General features: G+C 41.0%; 1 protein-coding gene across 6 annotated transcripts in view; it reads left to right on the forward strand.

Moving 5' to 3' along the window:
* Positions 1-19,662, forward strand: part of csmd3b (CUB and Sushi multiple domains 3b) — a 326,110-nt gene that overhangs the window by 222,210 nt on the left and 84,238 nt on the right. For all 6 annotated transcript variants that reach the window (XM_061814643.1, XM_061814652.1, XM_061814660.1 and 3 more), the window contains 3 exons: positions 2,336-2,423; positions 2,546-2,670; positions 11,767-11,888. In XM_061814643.1, coding sequence (XP_061670627.1) covers positions 2,336-2,423; positions 2,546-2,670; positions 11,767-11,888 — 335 coding nt within the window. The remainder of the gene's footprint in view (positions 1-2,335; positions 2,424-2,545; positions 2,671-11,766; positions 11,889-19,662) is intronic.

Below are 19,662 nucleotides of genomic sequence, written 5' to 3' on the forward strand. Positions count from 1 at the left end.
GGGTTCAAATTAGCAACGGAATACATGTTTTGATGTGTTTACCTTCGATGGGGTGTTAAAATCTGATGTAATTGGGATATTTTAGATTTTGTTTCGGGAAGAATGGAGCGGGTGATCAACAGCTGGATCGGTGCAGCGTCTTCAGTGATGCAGACTTTGTGTGGTCAAGAGGGAGCTAAGTCAAAAGGCGAAGTTCTCAATTTACCGATCGAGAAACGTTCCTACCCTCACTTTTCATCATGAGCTGTAGGTCATGACTGAAAGAACATGATCCCGGATACAAGCGGCCATCTGGGAGGGGCTCAGTGTCGAGGCTCTGCTCCTCCGCATTGAGAGGAGCCAGATGAGGTGGCTGGAGCCTGTCCCAGCTAACTTCAGACAGGAGGCGGGTTACACCCTGAACTAGTTGCCACCCAATCGCAGGGCACACGTAAACAACCAATCATTCACACTAACATTCAGACCTATATGCAATTTAGAGTCTTTAATTAACCTATACTGCATGTTTTGGGGATGTAGGAAGAAACCAGAGAACCTGAAGAAAAAAGGCACAGGGAAGACATACCGGGGCCGGGATTTGAACCCCAGTCCTCAGAACTGTGAAACAGATGCTCTATCCAGTTATACCATCATGCTGCTCTGACAACATTATCCTTAAAAAAAAAAGCTCACAGATGAGTCGATTTAAGAAGCTGACTTCAAATGTGCATATAGTATATACTCTACATGCACATGCGGTGAAGACTCTCTTTGACTTCCCAGCCAAAACTTAGCTTGGAACCGACATACAAAGCTTATCTCTCTGTCGGGGTTTCAGAAAAAGGTCATTTTTAAGCAAATAGTTAAGGAGTTTCCAAAGGAAAAAAAAAAACAATGTGAAATGGCATCACGAACCTCAAATATACGGGGGATTATTGTTTTGTCCAAATTTAGTCGAAAGTGACCACTTCCATGACAAATACAATTTGTAACCTCAAAACGTAGTCTTTATAATGGTACACATAAATAATTTGCCTTAAGACGCTGACTTGGGATCTCGAACTGCAGTGAAATGAAAAAATATGCACGGGTGATATCAGTTTATACCGGGAGATGAGAACTAGTTACATTCTTAATTCTCTAAAAACATCTTGACAGTCACCTCATTGAGAACAGAAGTCACGGACTTCGCTCAAACGGTGACAACACAATAAACCAACACAAGGCACCACCCCAGACGCCCTCGGCGTGTTGTTACGCCGCTACCGCGTTGTCTTTGCCTCGTCTCCTTTGAATCACTGTCGCCACCTCACAGCAACGCCTCATCGACTTCGCTCTCAAAGACTACGTATTCTGTCTTTCTGGCTTTTAGAAGTGCGGAAAAAGTTCCAACAAACTTCGCCGCTGGGTTCTCTTTGACGGACCTTGAGCGTCTTCACGAAGTTTTGCCGAGTGAAGTCGCTCCTGGGGTTTCCTCCCAAAGCTGCTGCGTACCAGAATACAAACAAGACTTAATCCGGTCACGAAGAATGATTCTCTAGTACTGCCATGACTAATTTAGCTGTTGCTCAATCATAACCTATTTTAGCAGATAGTGGGCTTCATTAGGTATTGTCATTTTTAACAAGTAAAGTTATTTGTGTTCTTAAAGTGTATAATTAGGCCAACCTCTTTCCTTTAAGGAAAGAAGCTGGCTTCCCAACGTTAGAACATTCCTGAAGGGAGAACGCGTGTTGGCGTGCTACAGCATCAACACAACACACCATGGGGTCGTTACTTATTCACACATTGATATTCCAAAGGTTTAAACAGGGAAATAAAACAAGTTTTGCACTTTAATCTCTCATTCTCGCCTTGACACCGAGAACAGTCCTCTCCAGGCGGATGCTTTTTTTTTTGTTGCATTTTTAAGGATTTTATGTTTAATTTTTTAAAGCCAAGCTACCTGTTGGCATACTTATTTTTGTTTTGTTTTATTATTATTTTTTTAGGCCATGTTAGTTTTGATTCTTGCCAACACAAATGTAAAGTAGAAATAGAACTACATCCCGTAGTGTACAGACCACATCAAGGGTGAAAAACTGTGTTGATGCGGATGTGTACCATATAACTGCATACAGTGGAACCCCCCCCCCCAATTTATTCATGGAGGAAATGTACACAACCGAGCTGCGAATAGTAGAAACCTGTGAATAATTGATGCTTGCTTATAATTAAGATATTTTTTCTTTTTTCTTTTTTTTTTGGCCCATCTGCATGGCCGTACATGAACAACTACTACTCAAAACTGTTTTTTTAAGCAAATTTTTTGGCGACATTTGATGTGTGTCCCTGGCTTGTCCTTGTGTCCTTGTAGTAAATGAAGGCGGTGTGCGACAGGCATCAAACTCTTGCCCCGACCCCGGAGAGCCAGAAGACGGCAAACGCCACGGCAACGACTTCAGGTACTGTCTGCGCTCGCTGTCGCGCATTTCAGCTAAAACGCTGAATATTGTTGTAATATTTACTGAAAGATGATTTTTTTTTTTCCTGTTAACTCGTATTCAATTTGTCACTTTTCCCACAGCATTGGCAGCGTGGTGCAGTTCAGCTGCGACGAAGACTACGTTCTCCAAGGGAGCAAAACGATAAGCTGCCAGCGAGTGGCCGAAGTCTTCGCAGCCTGGAGTGACCACAGGCCTGTCTGCAAAGGTAAACCACTGGCTTCAGGTCATAGGAAAAAAAAAGCTATATGCTGCTCAGACAAATGCTACACAGTATCAAAAAATATGAAAAAGTAAATTCATGAGACAGCTGCCCTGTCTCATGCACATAAACTGTTTTGCACCCGCTTCCTCATTATTCTGGTGCGAGTGAGCATCCACAACATTGCAGCTCTGCTTAGGCATGGTCATGAGAGTGTTTCCATGTAGTCCAACCATAACTTTCAAGAAAACAAAATGCTGGATCTGCAGAGCCAACAGCACTGCCGCTCTTCCTCAGTTGAGGTAGTGTTTTGTGGTGCTGGCCAGCGCTCCAATGCGAAAAAAAATGGTCGATACTTGCAGAATGTCGCATTGTAGTTGTTTCTATGCTTAATAAATGGACAATTTCAACTGACATACTTTTCAGTGGACTGCTACAGTTTTGAGGTTACATGGTTTATTTGTATGACATGGCTTTGAACCGTTCTTCACAACAAAATTGTAAAATATGCCCTCCGGGCAATCACTGCTTTGTTCGGATTGGCTCCATTTTGACACTCGGCCTGCTTTTCCCAGGTTCCCGCTCATGTATCGAAGCGGCGCGTGACGAAGATGGAGGACGTCCATCACGTTAAATGCCAAAGTCATTTGTCAATGTCGGCCTTGGCGACGGTGTCACACTCGGGGCCAGAGACATACTTGAAAATATAAAGAAAAAATTATGGGCTGCATGTCCCTTTTTTGAGAGAATGAAAGGAATTATTTCCTCAATTGATGAATCATGAATCAGCACTCAAACTCAAAGAATGAGGTAAGCATAGTTAGAGCATAAGCAGATAAATGTCTTGTTCTGTGACAAAGGCGTTAGGGATGTCTTTCCCAAACTTTTCCAGCTATTCACCACCTCTCCACAGAGTTGGGCCACCCCCCTCACCCCTGAACACCCAATAAAAACAAAACATTTTAATAAGAATGATAGAGAAATAAAAACGTCTTTTTTTTTATATATCAGACTTCAATTTCACTATTAATTTTGGCCACCACAAAGGTCAAGGATCTTCAAACAGTTTTGACTCTTATGGACTCGCTCCGTTAATACAATTTCCTTATGAGCAGAGTTAATCTAAGTCGATCCAAATGTTACGATACAACAGCCTCCCTCGGTTTCGGATGGGTCCAGAACAATCAACCTTATTATCCAAGTCATTATTGGAGATATTGCGCTTCTCAATTCCTTACGATTGGCAATTTAAGATGTTTAACGCCTGTTAGAGAATCATCATCACCAAATACAAAATAATGAGCGTTTAAACACCTCACATTAAGTCTCAGCTGTGACGATTGGTTAAGCGTCCTCCCTCCAAGGAAGCCAGGAAGTTTAAGAACATTATGTCAAAGTGTGTTTTTTTTTTGTTGGTTTTTTTGAAATAAAGAAGTTTCATTATGACCAACTGCGCAGCAGGGAACTTTGTTTGATATGACAAAGTGCTCGGCATTTGTTGCTTAGTAACAAGGCTATTATGTGCTTGTCCTCGCCGTTCGGTGCACACTGTGGGAATAACGTATTCCAGGTAACGTTTAACCATATATAACGTTTAACAGCCATACTCTTATGTTGTGTGTGCTATGAGTTCATATTTATGCGTTACACTATCTGTAATAGGGGTCAAACGCTGCAACTAAAGTCGCAGTTTGGTACACACCTTGGTTTCCAGATCGCATTTAGGTTTGCCTTCAGCGCAGTACAGTATCCAGGGACCCCTTACAAGGGAGAAATTCAAATAGCAAAAAAATTTAGTAGACAATTGTGAGAAAATTTGAGGTACTTCCATTCTTACTTCGGAACTACCTTTGAAAAGGTTTTGAGGCTTTTCACAACCCATAAAGCATCCCAAAATGGTTGCCGGGCCTCTTTGCCCTACCTCTTTGCAAAAAATAAATAAATAAATAAAAGTAAAGTAAAAAGTAATTAAAATAGTACATTTTATTCAGCTGGGGGAAAATTAGATCAGGGGTCAACAACCTGAGGCTCCAGGGCTGCGTGTGGCCATTTGATCTTTCCGCTGTGACTTTCTTTGACTTTGGAAAATTATGAATATTGAATCTAAATTAAAATGTTCATTTTTTTTTCAAATGTAGATACTGTATCCATTTTAAGATGTTGCACTTAAATTTAACTTTCAATTAAAATCCTGTGAACCATTTTGGGGTATTTTTTGGTCACTTAAAAATGTGTGACAAGTACCAGTATGCTACACAGGGATCTTTGAGTATCAAAGGTTGCTGACCCCTGATTTAGACTCATGTATTCTTACCTACACATGCACACACACACACACACCTTTCAACATCTCAATGCAGTCCAGCCTTACCACTAACAACCTAATATATTCTATATGCTGTAAAATGACTTTATAAAAAGCCCTTAAACTGTATACGAGGGTAAATCCGATGAATATGAATATGTCAGCGTTGCTTGAAGGGCCGCATCTTCATAACACTGACAAGTGAGACTTTACAGGTATTTCAACTACAGGCAGGATCAGTCCTTCCCAAGCAAGTATAAACAGAACAAAGCCCTCCAGCCGAAATATGATGTTTTGGTGGCTTAGTTGAGGAGCATCTAGTAGTGGTAACTTTAATATCTGACATCAGAATTTTTTTTTAATATGCAGGTGTTATGCTAACAGACTCTTTAGATCTAGCAACCAGGCCTTTCGCGATTAAGCCGCCATCCAAAGCATCGAGCAGCCTCGCCAACTACTCCATTATACCGCAAATGCACGTAATTCCTTTGGGCAATTTTAGCCGAGATGCAGCGCAGCGGGCTTAAGTTGGTGCAAATGCGACAGCATCTGCAAAAAAATAAATAAAAATAAAAGGGGGGATTGTGGGCGGATTACGCTGTCAGTGCAGGTAGCGTCACAGGCGGGCTCTGGTAAATGTAAATGTTGCATCAGCTCTTCTTCTTTGTCACAGAAGAAGCTGAACGGAGCCAAACCGGGATTTGATCTTCAAATCACTTGTAGTACTGAAGACGTCCCCCCCCCCCCACATGTTATGCTTTTTTTTGTCTACTACATTTAGACTGAATGATATACAGTATCTTGTGCACATAGTGGTAAATCCATTCATCCGCCCACCCACTCACTCACCCATTCATCCATCCATCCATCCATTTTCTTCATCTTATCCAAGGTCAGGTCGCAGGGGAGTTAGCTTTAGTAGGGAAGCGCAGTATTCCCTCTCCTCAGTCATATCCTCCAGCACTTCCAAAGGGATGCTGAAGCGTTCCCAAGCAAGCCAAGAGATGTAGTCTCACCAGCAAGTCCTGTATCGTCCCCGGGGTCTCCTCCTAGTACCCGGAACCCTTCACAAGAGACTCGCCCAGGAGGCAGCCCAAATAAATGCTTGAGCCACCTCATCTGGCTCCTCTCAGTGTGGAGGACCAAGCAAATTTGCACGAGACGTTGTAATACCAAATACAAAACAATTTGCCAAAAAGCCACATGGGTCCAAGTGTGATGACAGTTGAGGATTAACATTTTCATCCACAGTACCAGATGAGTAACTTCATTCGAAAGGAACATTGTGTAGAGAGAACATCCTTCCAGATTACTGATGAACAAGCTCATCCAGCCTAAACATTTAAATAATGTCAGCGTGTAAAGAAAGTCTCCTTTTGTCATACAAGTAAACCAAAATAAATGGTGAGGAATTGCAATAACACAAGTTATAATTTAGTTGGTCTGAAATACAATGAGAATAAAGATATCGCCCTGTCCGCTCTGACGAGGCAGACGGACAAACACAGCGAGTGTTTCTGTGGCGTGTTGATGAATAGACAGATGGTGAGGCCAGCGAGCCAAAACCTCGTGTGCAAGAGTGTTAGTGTGTGTATGTGTCTACAGTTCAGGGAGGTGTTTGGTTGATCTCTTTCAATCTCCAATCTGAATGAAGGATGCGTCATCGTACATTTGTAATAAAAGAAGTGAATCACTTTCTCTTTTCACAATCTTTTGGTGGGCGCTGAGCCATTTGCAATTGGCCGTCGGGGACGCCTTGCCATCTTAATGATGTCATCAATCACTCTACGAGCCTATTGGTCCGTGGCTACTTATGTCGGCGGGCTGCTTAAAAGTGCACGTTTGGGAGTACCTAGGACTGAAAAAGAAAAGTTTTTGAAAATTTTAAAGTTTTTCATCATTCAAAGACAAGCTCAATCAGCTTCCAGGATCTAAGTTCCTGTGTACATTCTTGATGCATTTTTTTTTTTTTTTTTTTGCAAAAAGCCCCCCCAAAAAAGCAAGTGATTAATTTGATACAACCTCAAAGACATTGTTTTTTTAGACCATTTTCAACAAGCTCGAAATTTTGCCAACTTTTTCAGGAGTAGAATGTGCCAAACTCTCATTACAACATCCCTAAAATCAATTCCCTGATCCAATCATTGCCTCTCAGTATAACCTTGATGAATCAACCATCACGAAAACCATCACAAAAACTTAACATTCAGGTCTTAAATATTTTCCTCTGCAGCAACATGGCACAAAAGTTCGGCTGTAGCCTAAAAAAAAATCCGCAAAGATATCTTTTCATTCCATCTTTTTCTGATAGTCAAAAAGAAGATGCACTGAGTTTTACTGACTATAAAACTTTTTCTATTAGCTCATAATGTCTTTAGTAGGTGGGGAAAAAAACAAATGTCTAGACACAAAGATGTTCCGATAGTAAAAATTCCCTATCTGTTTCTGTGTGTCCGTTATAGCTAATTTAATACCATAATTATTGTGCTGTCTTCTGCTGGATAAGTGCGTAGAGCTTCGACATCAGTGAGACACTCCAGAAGTTGCAAGACCTCCTACTAAAATGGCCGACAAGCTTTGCTAAAAAAAATGGAAACATTTCTCTCAACTTTTTTTTGTCCATTGTTTAAAAGAAGGAACACCCAGTGAAGATGGGGACTACTCCATTAGCCTCGACATTAGCTAACCCTTTGCAATTCAAGCTACGACCATAAAGCAAATGGCCAACTCTAACTTTTTCCTCATTCAAAAGTGTAACTCATTTTTCTGAAATCTCCCAAGCAATGGCAAGGACATTCCCATAATTAAAAATTAAAACCCCAGAGGTTTTTTTTTTCTTTTTTTTTCGTATGTGTCGTAAAAATCAAACATAGCCCTCTAACGCTTTCCCTCAAAAATGAAGATGAGAATACTTATCGGGCTTCGTTATGATGTCCTTGAAATGAGATCATTTTACCCTAAATAATGCATTCGCTGTAATTACACTAAGTACTTGTGATGGTGAAACTACAATCCAAAAAGAACAAGCCAAATGTGCTGATTTATGTCCTGTAATGTCTCAAATTACACAGTTGGGATGGGACATCAATACATTTCTTTGCCCAAACACATAACGATGGCCTTCTGTCACTATTCTGTATTTATATCATCCAGTTATGTCTTGGAAGCTTTTTAGTTCTTGTCAAACATTGCAGTTGTGGTAGCACAAAGAATGATGAGGGTAGTGCTTGGAAATGGTGCCGTGTCGTGGATGGTCTGGATTGTCAATGATGGACAGAAACTCATTCAGCATCTTCCTTTCAGCAACAGATGTCAGGGTCTCTTTCTCTGAATACAACCCAACCTGCCTGATGCCTTGTGAAACATAGTTCGACAGCCCAAATTCACTGGCCGTACCCTCTTCAAGTCAAAAGACATTTCTACTGTTATGCTAATGTCGCCACACGTTAGTCGCAGTGGCTATTGAATGTGCACTTTAGTGACTTCTGAAAGAAAGCAACGCGGCAATAAATAAGCAGCTCTGCACTCCATTTTGTTTCTGTTGTTTTAAGACACTATTAATCAATTCCACGCAAATTCTGAATGATAGATTGCTGTGGCCACCACAGAAAGTGGAATAACTCTCACGTGGTAGATATTTACTATTCGGGATCAAGAACCTAACAGACCTTGATTCCTAATCAGCTCTGTGACTAATTCATACCAAGGAAGTCTGTTTGGGATCATCGGTGTTGCTGCACGGCAGTTGGATTAAACGCCCTTCCCTGGTGAGAGGTGCAGAGCGTGGGGGTTCAAGGACCATCCGCTAACCTCAGAGGCTGGATTCCTCGGTGAGAGAATGCAAACCTTGAGAAACACACATGGGGAATCATCGGACTTTTCTGCTACAGTGGAGAGAACGTTGACAACAATTCTCCCAAATCATGTCAAAACAAAATGTTTTCTGTCCATAACAATGATTTTATTCAGACTTATGCCAGACTTTTTATACTCAACCTAGAAGTCATGAGAATTACCACGGCCTTCACTGCCAGCACACATATAATCGACAACAGAAGGTAAAGAGAAATATATGGCAAAACTAGACAAACAACAAATACCGTAATTTCTGGCCTACAAGCTGTGACTTTTTTCACACGCTTTCAACCCTGCGGTTTATCCGGTGATGTGGCTAATTTGTGTATTTTTTCCAACGGCCGCAAGAGGGCACTTGAGCGGAAATGGCAAGAATGACACCGGTGGAATATGTGTGCCGAGGAAGTGACTTTTACCGGCCCTGTTAACGCTCTGCTAGCGTTAACGCTGTTCTAGCGTGTTGTTGCTGTGTTACTGGTGTGTCTCAGTGATTGAAAGATGAGATATTTGCAAAGAAAGCCAGTACACAGAAAGAGTTTAACGCTATCGCGGCGCTAACGCTAACAATGCCAGTTATAATAAAACTTGTGGGTTTCAATGTGGGCACTTGCGGCTTTTAGACAGCTGTGGCGTGTGTTTGTACCAAATGATATTTCCTTTACAAATGTATTGGTGAGATTTGTAACCAGGTGCGCTCTGTAGGCCGGTAATTACAGTAAGAGACACACCATTATAAATATTTTTACAAAACAAATTAAAGTGAAGGGTGTAATAGACAGGAGACAAAGTTGAAGACCAATTATGAAACAGTGATGACATTTTTCATCCCATTGGAGCACCGAATCACCTCATGGCACGGAGATGAGGTGACCATCCGTACATGAGCTGTCAAAGTACACAGATGCACACTTTGTCACGTGCAGATATACCGTGACACACAAACACACACATTTCGACACGCACTTACGTGTCAGTGTGGGTGGGTGTGTGGATTGCGGTGAGCCAGAGAAGGTCAAGGGAAGCTGCATTGCGAATGAGAGGAACAATCCGTCAGGGGCCAGTTGAGGGGAAGCTGAGGGACCGAGGGCCGCCACGACACACCTAAGGGAAGTAGATCATCTTAAAGGGTCTCTTACTTGTCCCGTGGAAGACTTTAAGAGCACACATTCCAGGAAAAAATAACACGTTTTGCCCCCCATCAAAAACTGGTGGGGCACCAACCCCCTAAGTTGTGATTAAAATTGTACTCTATGGAACACAACCTCTGAGAGGAGACAGCTTAGAAATGTCGCACATGTGCACAGCCAGCATATTAAAAAAAAAAAGAAAAAGAGGGTCCATGTGCACAACACTGCCAACTTTATTCGCCGTCAATCAGAGCAGCTTCTTTCATTTATTGCCTTTAAGTGAGGTGCGATGATGGTCTCGCATGGAGAGAGCGAGCCCGTGCGTGGCTGGCGCATCGTCATATTGGCCGATGTGGCAAAAGACAACTTGATTAAATACATGAGCTGGTGATCACCGCGGGCAACTTAAATATATTCACGGACATCGTGTACAGTATCTACCCCCCGATGTGTTCAATTAATATCTTTCTACAATGATGGAGATGGTTTGATGCCTGCTGTCAAGTTTATCAGTGACTCCCCTTGTGTAAATGTTTTGGAAATGGATGGATACACTTTAAAATGCGGGGCAAAGTGACAAAACCAAAAGTCAGACAAAGAAAAAATACATCTTAACTCGCATCTGGAGGCTCTTGTTGCCTCGAATGCAAAATTCCCCAACACAAGTGGTTCCCTTCTTGTTTGGTGTAGTGCTAATGTAGAATGTTTTCAATGAAATAATTTTTCGTTTGGCTCTTGCTGCATCTCGTAAACAGTTACATTTAGCCGTGATATGCATTGTGTGCAACACCCCCATTGAGATGTATGCGCTATAAGCGAACGTTGGCTAAGATTTCTTTTTTTTTGTTTGTTTTTGTGCATCGCTCTTGTTCCACTAGCAGTGCGCCACATGAACAAACTAATTAAGCAACAAACGTCGCTTCAAACCAAGCAGAAAATTACCTCCCGACTCGATCTGGGACGACCCAAGGACGGAGAGAGCGGCGCTCCTGATTGTCACACGATACGCTGCTTAAATTAGAGTTTATTTGGTGCTCACGACTTGTGTGTTCTTTTCACACTTGCTTTTTATGTGATACGGTTGTGAATTAAAACGCGGAAAATGTTGCAGGTGTTTGTCAATTATGAAATGAAGTCAACCACTCAACAATCCATCCATCTATTTCCTTCTGTACTTGTCCTTATTAGGGTCGCGGGGGAGCCGGAGCTTATTGCAGCTGTCTTTGGGCACTTTGGGCTCATGGGAGACAGCCAGGGAAAAAAAATATAATAATAAATGAAAAAAAAAACAAAAACATTGAAACTCCAGACATGGAAGGCCACTCAGAACTGTGAACTAGGAGGACACCCACCTCTATATTGATGGAGAGGAGCTACAGATTGTGGACAGCTTCAAGTATCTTGGAGTCCACATTTCTACAGACCCCACCTGGTCATTCAGTTAATTTGTTTGTTTTGCACGGCTATTTGTTGCTAGGCAGAAGTGATCAAATTTACAGCCATGATTTACACTCAAAGGTCGTCTACTTGTCCGCGCCCGAGAGGCTAGTTCCTAATTGTCGCTCTGCTAGTTGGTCTGTAAATGGTTCGACTCTCCATGGATGTGTCGAGTAAATTGTCACCGAGAGCATCCCCGTCATTCAATAACGTGACCTCGGCTAATCCAGTGGTATTCCGCATTCTCCAATTAAGCGGGACCAGCAGGGAGATGTCGGTGACCGTATCGATAGTTTCTCCCTGACCCTTCCGTTTTTGCGCTCCGCACTATTCAGATGTATAAGAGTCTGAGATTATATCGTTGTTCTGGTTTCACAGTCAAGACGTGCGGCAGTAATCTTCAGGGACCGTCGGGGACCTTCACATCGCCCAATTTCCCGATTCAGTACGAGAGCAATGCGCAGTGTGTTTGGATCATCACGGCGTCAAACCCCAATAAGGTAAGTCTCATTAGTTTCTTAAAATATCTTAAAATATCTATATGTGTAAAATACTGTATATGTAATAGTTTTATTTTAGTGTGCACACAATTTGGGGTAGGTTTTCGTAGTCTGTTTTTCTCTTTTTTGCCTCTTTTAATTGGGGGTTTACAGTAATCATATTTTAACATGTAGTTTTGAAGGGAATTTGTATTTATTTTTCTTATTCTGTCATGTTTAACCCTCTGTTAACCAAGCAGCGTTCCAGGTTATCTGCAAATGTACAACACTGGTCAATAATGGCAAATGCCAACTGAGTAAACTGGAAAAGGGGCCCTAATGTACCATGTGCAAAAATGCAACATGGGTCAACAGAAGGCTATACAGTTGAGCCATGGTGGTTTTGATGGATTTATAGTATTTTTATTTATTTATTTATTTTTTTGACCGAACCAACTTTACGATTTACACTGATCTTTCTTGATATTTTTGATCTTGATGGGATTTCGATTAGTCATGTTTTAAAATACACACCTTTTGTTGATTTAGGGTACTCTTATAATGTAAGTAATTTTGCTGGGATTTAGTAGTTTTAACTTTTTTTAATCTGCAGTTGTACAGTGGTCTGATATTACTCTCCACAACTTTCGAGGGATTTATTGTACATCAGTCTTTTTTACCTTATGTAACTTTTAGAAGGTCTATGGTAGTCTTTTTTTGTTTTTTTTTTACCTACAACTTGTCAGAGAATTACGGTAGCCTCCTTTTAACGTGCCCACCTTTTGCGTCATGTATATTATTAGTCTTGTTTAACCCATGAGCTCAGTTAGTTTATGGTCTTATTTTTATCTGCAACCTTTCAGAGACTCATGGCTGTCTTTTTTTCCCCTGTCCTACTTTTTTGAGAGTTTAGTGTGCTAATTTTAATCTGTGATATTTTTTTTTCTGGATTTTTATCCATCCAATATTTAGGAAGTTTCTGAAGTCTTACTTTAACCAGTGCATCTTTTGTGAGATTTTGGATTGTTTTATTAACCTCTCAGGTCTTGAAAGATGTATTATGGTCATACTTTAACATATGCAACTTATGTGAAATTAATGCTAAACATATTCTAACCTGTTTAAATACCCATTGAGGTCCACTGATGCAGAAACAGAATTCTGGTAGCTTGTCCGTCCAAATTAGAATCCACTGAATTTTAATGCACATACAAGCACGCTTAGATCGCTGACCTTTTAAAAAATTGAAAATGTCACTCGATAATAATTGAAGAGGATCACGCGCTGATCATAGAACTCAAGTCTGGCTCTGTGATTGGTGACCATTGCATGGCTGCCTGGATCATGGAGAGCCACGATTGGCCAGTTTTATGCTATCCATGGTGTATGCGCGTGCGTGCGTGCTGCCGTGACATCACAATCACAAAAGCTTTAGAATACGCACACATGCGCATGCATATGCAAACATACGTAGCACAAGCTCTCTGGAAAAACTTTCCTTTGAGTTTCCTGTTTGATATGGTTGTCAGGCACTGTGTTTTATAGCCCATAATTACCTATAGTTTCACCTGTAGTTTAATGTTTCACATTATGTCGTAAAAGATGCCAGACAGCTCACAAAGTTCCACCCGCAGTATTGGATTGCGTCGGAAGTGTCGGGAACATTTCATTGTAAACAGACGCAAAATATCAAGCCTTATGTTAACTTTATTTATAGGCTTTACCATAGCTTTACTTTAACCTGAGCAACTTTTGGAAGTTTTACAGCTGTCGTATTTTAACCTGAATTTACAATACTTCTATCGTAAACTTTTTGGGGATTAATGGTGGTTGTGCTTAAACCTCTACAACATTTAAAAGATTTCATAGTAGTTTTATTCAGCCTTGTGTAACTTTCTAGGGGAGTTATGGTCATTTTATTTTACCTTGTGCAGCTTTTGTGGGATTTGAGGTTCTCATTTTAATTTTAGCAACCTTCGGGGGATGTGTAGTAGGCTTAGTTTTAACAATTATGATTATTTTTTTAAACAGCAACATTTTGAGGTACATTACATTTTATTTTATCCTGTGCACATTTTGGGGGATCTACAGTATGTAGAGTGAATTAATCTGAGAAATTTTACAGGAATATTAGTTATTACAGGTTTATAGGCTTATTTTAACCTATCGATCTTTTCAGGGGATTTTCTGTTGTCTTATTTCCCTTAACAGGACAAGCTGAAAGAAACTTTTTTTTTTTTTTAACCCAGTGCAACTTTTACGGGATTCACCTTACATTTCATTACTTTTGTAATCTTTCTGTATGTAGCGTTATGTATTTATAGATCTTTTTTGATTGTTGGTACCTAAATTAGCTTTGGTAATGTAAATGTAATTGTCCAAGAAAAAAAATGGGGGAAATGTTCTCAGTAGAAACAAACACAGCCATAACTTGACTAATAGTTTCATTTCGAGCTGTCATCGCATCTCCGTGCGTGAATGACAATAAAAATGGATTCATTTTAATACAATCCACGAAGCGGCCGATGATAAGGAACGACGCGTGAGTGACAAATCCTTTAATTTAACTCCTAATATCCTTCTTTCTTCATTTATGTATTTTTTCACATCCTGGTACTTTTTTCCCCTCTCTCCTTGGATTCATATTGGACTCGTGTGAATTGGCACTTGAATTAAAAATTCATCATGTAAAAAGGCAATATGTAAATGTACCATGTTGCTCATGGACTTTGTATCGCCGCCGTCACTCAAGTGTCATCGCTTTCCCGCCGGGGTTCAATTTGCAGAAGATTCCGGAAAGCTTTTAACGCCACAGAGCATCAGTCCATCGAATGGAAGGGATATTTATCCGATGTGTGCTACATTATGAAAGTTGAGAAACAATAAAGTAACTTTTAATGTGAGGGAAAGTACAAAGTGGCCCAGTGCCGCTATGTACTGCTTAAAAAAAAAACGTTACAAAACGTTGTGTAAAGATGATACAATTAACATATTCTTGGTCATTTAAAAAGTGTGTTGTTGTTCAATGTCATTTTTGTTAGTAATTCATCTCAAACTAATGGAGAAATAAAATGTTGTTCTTGATTATATATTGTTTTAGATGATTTGGGAGTTTTGGACAATGAAACAAATATATTGAATAGTGGCAATGATTAATTTTGAATTAATATCATAAGTACCATATATATTTTTCATTTGATAATAAAAATGAGAAATACAATTAATCATTGATCTTTTTTAATTTTATTTTGTTTTTAAAAGGTTCATGAGGTAATTAAATATTAAGATGGTGATATTATAATAACATTTGGCTCTCCTTCTGCCATACTTTAGATTCAATTGATGCCACATTTTATTTTGTGTGGATTTAATACTACCATCTATATAACATAATAATTATATTATACTAAGGCTGCCAATAACCCATTCCTCCAACTTCCGAGCCGCTTATCCACACAAAGGTCATGGGAATGATGGAGCCTATCCCAGCCAACTGTGGGCGAGAGGTGGGTTAGAACCCTGAACTGGTCGCCAGTCAGTCGCAGGGCACATATCGACACCGTCACTGAGTGGGAATTGATTCCACGCTGCCTGCACCAGTTACGCGAGGGTTTCACTACGCCATCAGCGACTTCTACCAACAATACTTATTATTATTTATTGTAAAAATATGAATGCCTTTGTAAAGCCTTGATAAAACTTTTTTACTTTTTTTAACATTCTTTTTATTTATATTTATTTAGATTTCATGTCATGTTTTTTGGATCGGAAATTTAAGACGATTATCTCTGCTCAATACATATTTTTTCAAGACGCATTAACAGTGGCAAAACTGCCGATTTAAGCACGTTTTAAAAACATTTTAATCCAACTCTAGCAAGTTTAATAGCCGCAAGCGTATTTGCAATGGCTTGCTCCTAATGAGCACGCCGACGGCAAAAGGAGGAGCACCTCGTCGAGGATATTGGCTCTCCTGAGAAGGAAATCAAAAATGAACGCCAGCATAATCTGAAGACCAAGAAGAAAAAGCGAAAGGAGGTTGTCGCGTGCGTGTAAATCGTCTCCACTGATTTCCCCTCAATTTCTTCATGACGGAGCCCGGAACAATTAATTTACTAAGAAAGGAAGAGGCGGGTGTTCCACTCATGCATCCTTCTCTGAAGATGAGGAGGGTCCCTTTTTCTCTACGCCGACCTGTCCTCTCATTTCTTTTTCTCTCTCTCTCTCTCTTCCCTCCCAGCTCGGGCTAAGTGTTAATGGCCTTGTATGGCTCTCTGACGTTATTGCTTCATTTAGTTTGAGCGGAATGAGCCTTTAGAGCCAATTCATTCCCCCTCTTCTCATTTAACCTTGGGGATGGCGGGGCAGCAAGGCCGTTAGCAACGGCGCCTCCTTCCTCTTGGTTCTTCTTCATCCTCCCCCTCTCTGTTGCTTTCTCACTCTGCTTCTGACTGATCTACTTTTTTCCATACGCTCCCCTCATGGCCTCTCATCTGCCCCCCATTGGCTGTCGTTACCGGCATGTTGGAGATTCACTTGACACCATCAAGTACCGGGCAAGAGTACTCACATTCTCGACTTGAGTAAAAGTCTATATCCATCCATCCAACTTGCAAAAGTAGAAACGTTGATACAGCTGCTCTACCTGTAAGTAAATAAAATGGCTAGAACATTAAAAGGATTTTTTACTGTCAATTATTCTTCAATCACTTGCCCTGTAGCTCTCCGATCGAGCAGAGCGGTAATATTTTTTGCTTTTACAGCACTTGAAAAGTATATAACAGAAAAAAGACAGAATGGTCTTTTGCAAAAAATAATATATTTACACATATACATGCCGTGAGCAACTGATTCACTGCAAGGCTTGAATTGAACATTGCCGGTATTTTTCTGCATATTCTCAGTCATTCCATGGACTGCATCGTTTTCTCATGATTACAATGCACACTTCTACTATTTGCTGTGACACATATTCTGTAGGCGGCATGGTGGATCAGATGGTAAAAGCGTTGGCCTCACAGTTCTGAGGTCCCAGGTTCAATCCTGGACCCGCCTGTGTGGAGTTTGCATGTTCTCCCCGTGCCTGCATGGGTTTCCTCCGGGCACTCCGGTGTGATGGTCTGAGTGCTCCCCCGTGCTGAAAAGTCCCCTTGTGATTAATGCGCATGCGTTACTAAGAGGGGAACTCTGGGTACGTAGTAGATTGTTACTGGGAAATCCCCCGCTGCCATAATTCCCCTTCTACATAGAGCAAGCTAACATACATAATATCCTAATTTTTCAGCACCGGGAGCGCTCAGACCATCACACCAGTTTCCTCCCACATTCCAAAAACATGAAACATTAATTGGACATTCTAAATTGCTCCTAGTTGTGGTTGTGAGTGCCTAGTGATTGTGTGCCGACCAGCTCATGGTGTACCCCGCCTCCTTCCCGTTGACAGCTGGGATAGGCTCCAGCACTCCTCGCGACCCTCGTGAGGATAATCGGTGAAGAAGATGGATGGATGGATAGATGGACATATTCTGTATGTATCATACATATACATACTTTGCTCCAGTGTGAGGTGCCTAAACTTTTTGGACTTTCAACATGTTTCGCTCCCTCATAACCAAAATGACGAGCCGGTATTCACCGTGTACGCTTTACCTTGTTTTCAAAAGCTTTGCTGATCTCGTATCCAAAACAGTGTAACGCTACAATTTATCAGACAAGCTGGACAGCCATGCCTAACCATTGAAAAATGGATTTGACAAATCCATTTGTCAGTGCCGAAAAACAGTTGGATGCCAGCCACGGATATAAACGCACATGGCAGTAAATGAGTTAATTACACTGCATCTGTTCTAGTAGATCTCAGATTTCTCCTCCTGCTTGGCATATTCCCACCCAATGTGGTGTTACACTGAAAAAGTGGCACTCTAAAGTCTTGAAAAAAATCCCATAAAAAATAATAATGATAATAATCACTGAAAAAAAACTGTGCGCAAAGATGAACCGTGATATAGCGAAAGTTAACTGTAATCTTTAACCTGTTTTACGTCACTGACTCTCCCACCCGTGTTACCCCCACCTTCATTTTTGCGCTACCACGACCAAAGACGACGTTTCATCATGCAGAAATCCAATTCTGCTGGCTCATTGGCTAACGGCCGGAGACAGATTGGCGTGAAGTGGAAGCGCGGTGACCAATTAGAAGGAGAGAGGCGGATGACGGGCCGGCACCGGTGAACACGGCGGAGCGAGAGACGGATGCTCGCATGGCCGCTTACCAATTAAAGTGCGGGAGAAATATGTACACGTGCACTACACCGAAAGGAATTATAGCGCGCACGCTTTAAAAGTCCGGACTACATATTTCATGGCAGCCATTAGCCACCCCCATCTCTCTATAGCCCGCTCACCGTCCTGGTGCTATGTGGTTATGTTCTTGCCATGTTTAATGCCGTGTAAACTGTGCTGATGTGGCCTCATGCGGTGTTGCTTGAAGGAGGTTTATGGCTGCGCAAGCATCACACCAATATCTTCCGCTAAAGCCTCCCACTCGAGGAGGCTTGTCCATGTTGTGTACAACAAACAAAATGGATCATCTTTTTTGTAACTGCGATTCACTGTTTGACAAGTAGCTTACATAAATACCGTCTTTTGACTTGTGGATGCAGTGTGTGGCTCATTACCCAAAGTTTTTCCTGCAAGCTATATTCAAAGTATGAAGGAATAATTGCATGTTTATGATTAGGAGGTTGCTCTTGTTTAAGTCAAGTCAATGTTATTTGTTTTAATAAATCCAGACTTCACATTGCCCAAGATTGTTCTCGTATGTGCATGAAACAGTAAACAACTATATGTTTATGACCAGGAGGCTTCTGTTTAATGTCTAAATCCTGTCTTGATCATTATCCCTACACAAATAATATTGAGATCTAGGCTTAAATTCTGTCCACTTTATTTCATGCAATTACAGCACCAGACTAATTCCTGGAAGCTCTTGTATCTTCGAAAACAAGAAAAAAAAATCACATATTGTGGAAAGCCAATAAATACCATTAACAAGGCAAATCAGCATTGCTAATGCTAAAGTTGGACTGCTTATAACTTGGCATTGAGGTCACGTCAATATCTCTGCTCTTTAACGGCACATTTAAGCCAGGAAGATGCTTGTGAAGTCCACGAGCGGGATATTGAATCTGGAAATCTTGAGGGGAAAAAAAAATTCCCTTCAGCAGGAGAGAGTGTCAAAAAGAGAGCAAGCGAGCTTTCAATCCATCCCCGTGGGTGAAGTCGAGTTTGATACATTCTTACACAGTTCTCGGATGAGCATCAAAGATGTGCTCATTATTAGACCGGCCCTCCTTCCCTTTCCCTCCCCCAAGTGACCATCATCATTCTCCTTCCCGAGTTTCCCGTTGACTCTCTATGGTCTCATGAAACAGAAAGCGTTGGTTGAATAATTCCCGATCAGAGTTTTAGTAGCTTTTGTGATTCGCTTCACCTTGGTATGTTCATGAACTCTTTTGTGCAGTCCAATTCCCGGTAGATGTCTTTTTTTTTTTTTTTTTTTCCCAGTGGTATCATGTACAGAACCCAACTGATGGACTTCTAATCCCACCACGTCATATTATTTAATAACTTAAAACAGCGGTACTTTTACTTACAAGTTCCCCCAATTTATGGGTTTTTTTTTCTGTTATGAACTGAAATTAAGGGTTTGCTTTTTTGGGGGGTGCAGGGGCTTTATTTTCACTTATAGTTCAGCTTCAGGCACTTTGCTATTCATTTCACTGGGAAAAGTTGA

Source organism: Syngnathoides biaculeatus, chromosome 1 (assembly GCF_019802595.1).
Source record: "Syngnathoides biaculeatus isolate LvHL_M chromosome 1, ASM1980259v1, whole genome shotgun sequence".
NCBI classification, from domain to species: domain Eukaryota; kingdom Metazoa; phylum Chordata; class Actinopteri; order Syngnathiformes; family Syngnathidae; genus Syngnathoides; species Syngnathoides biaculeatus.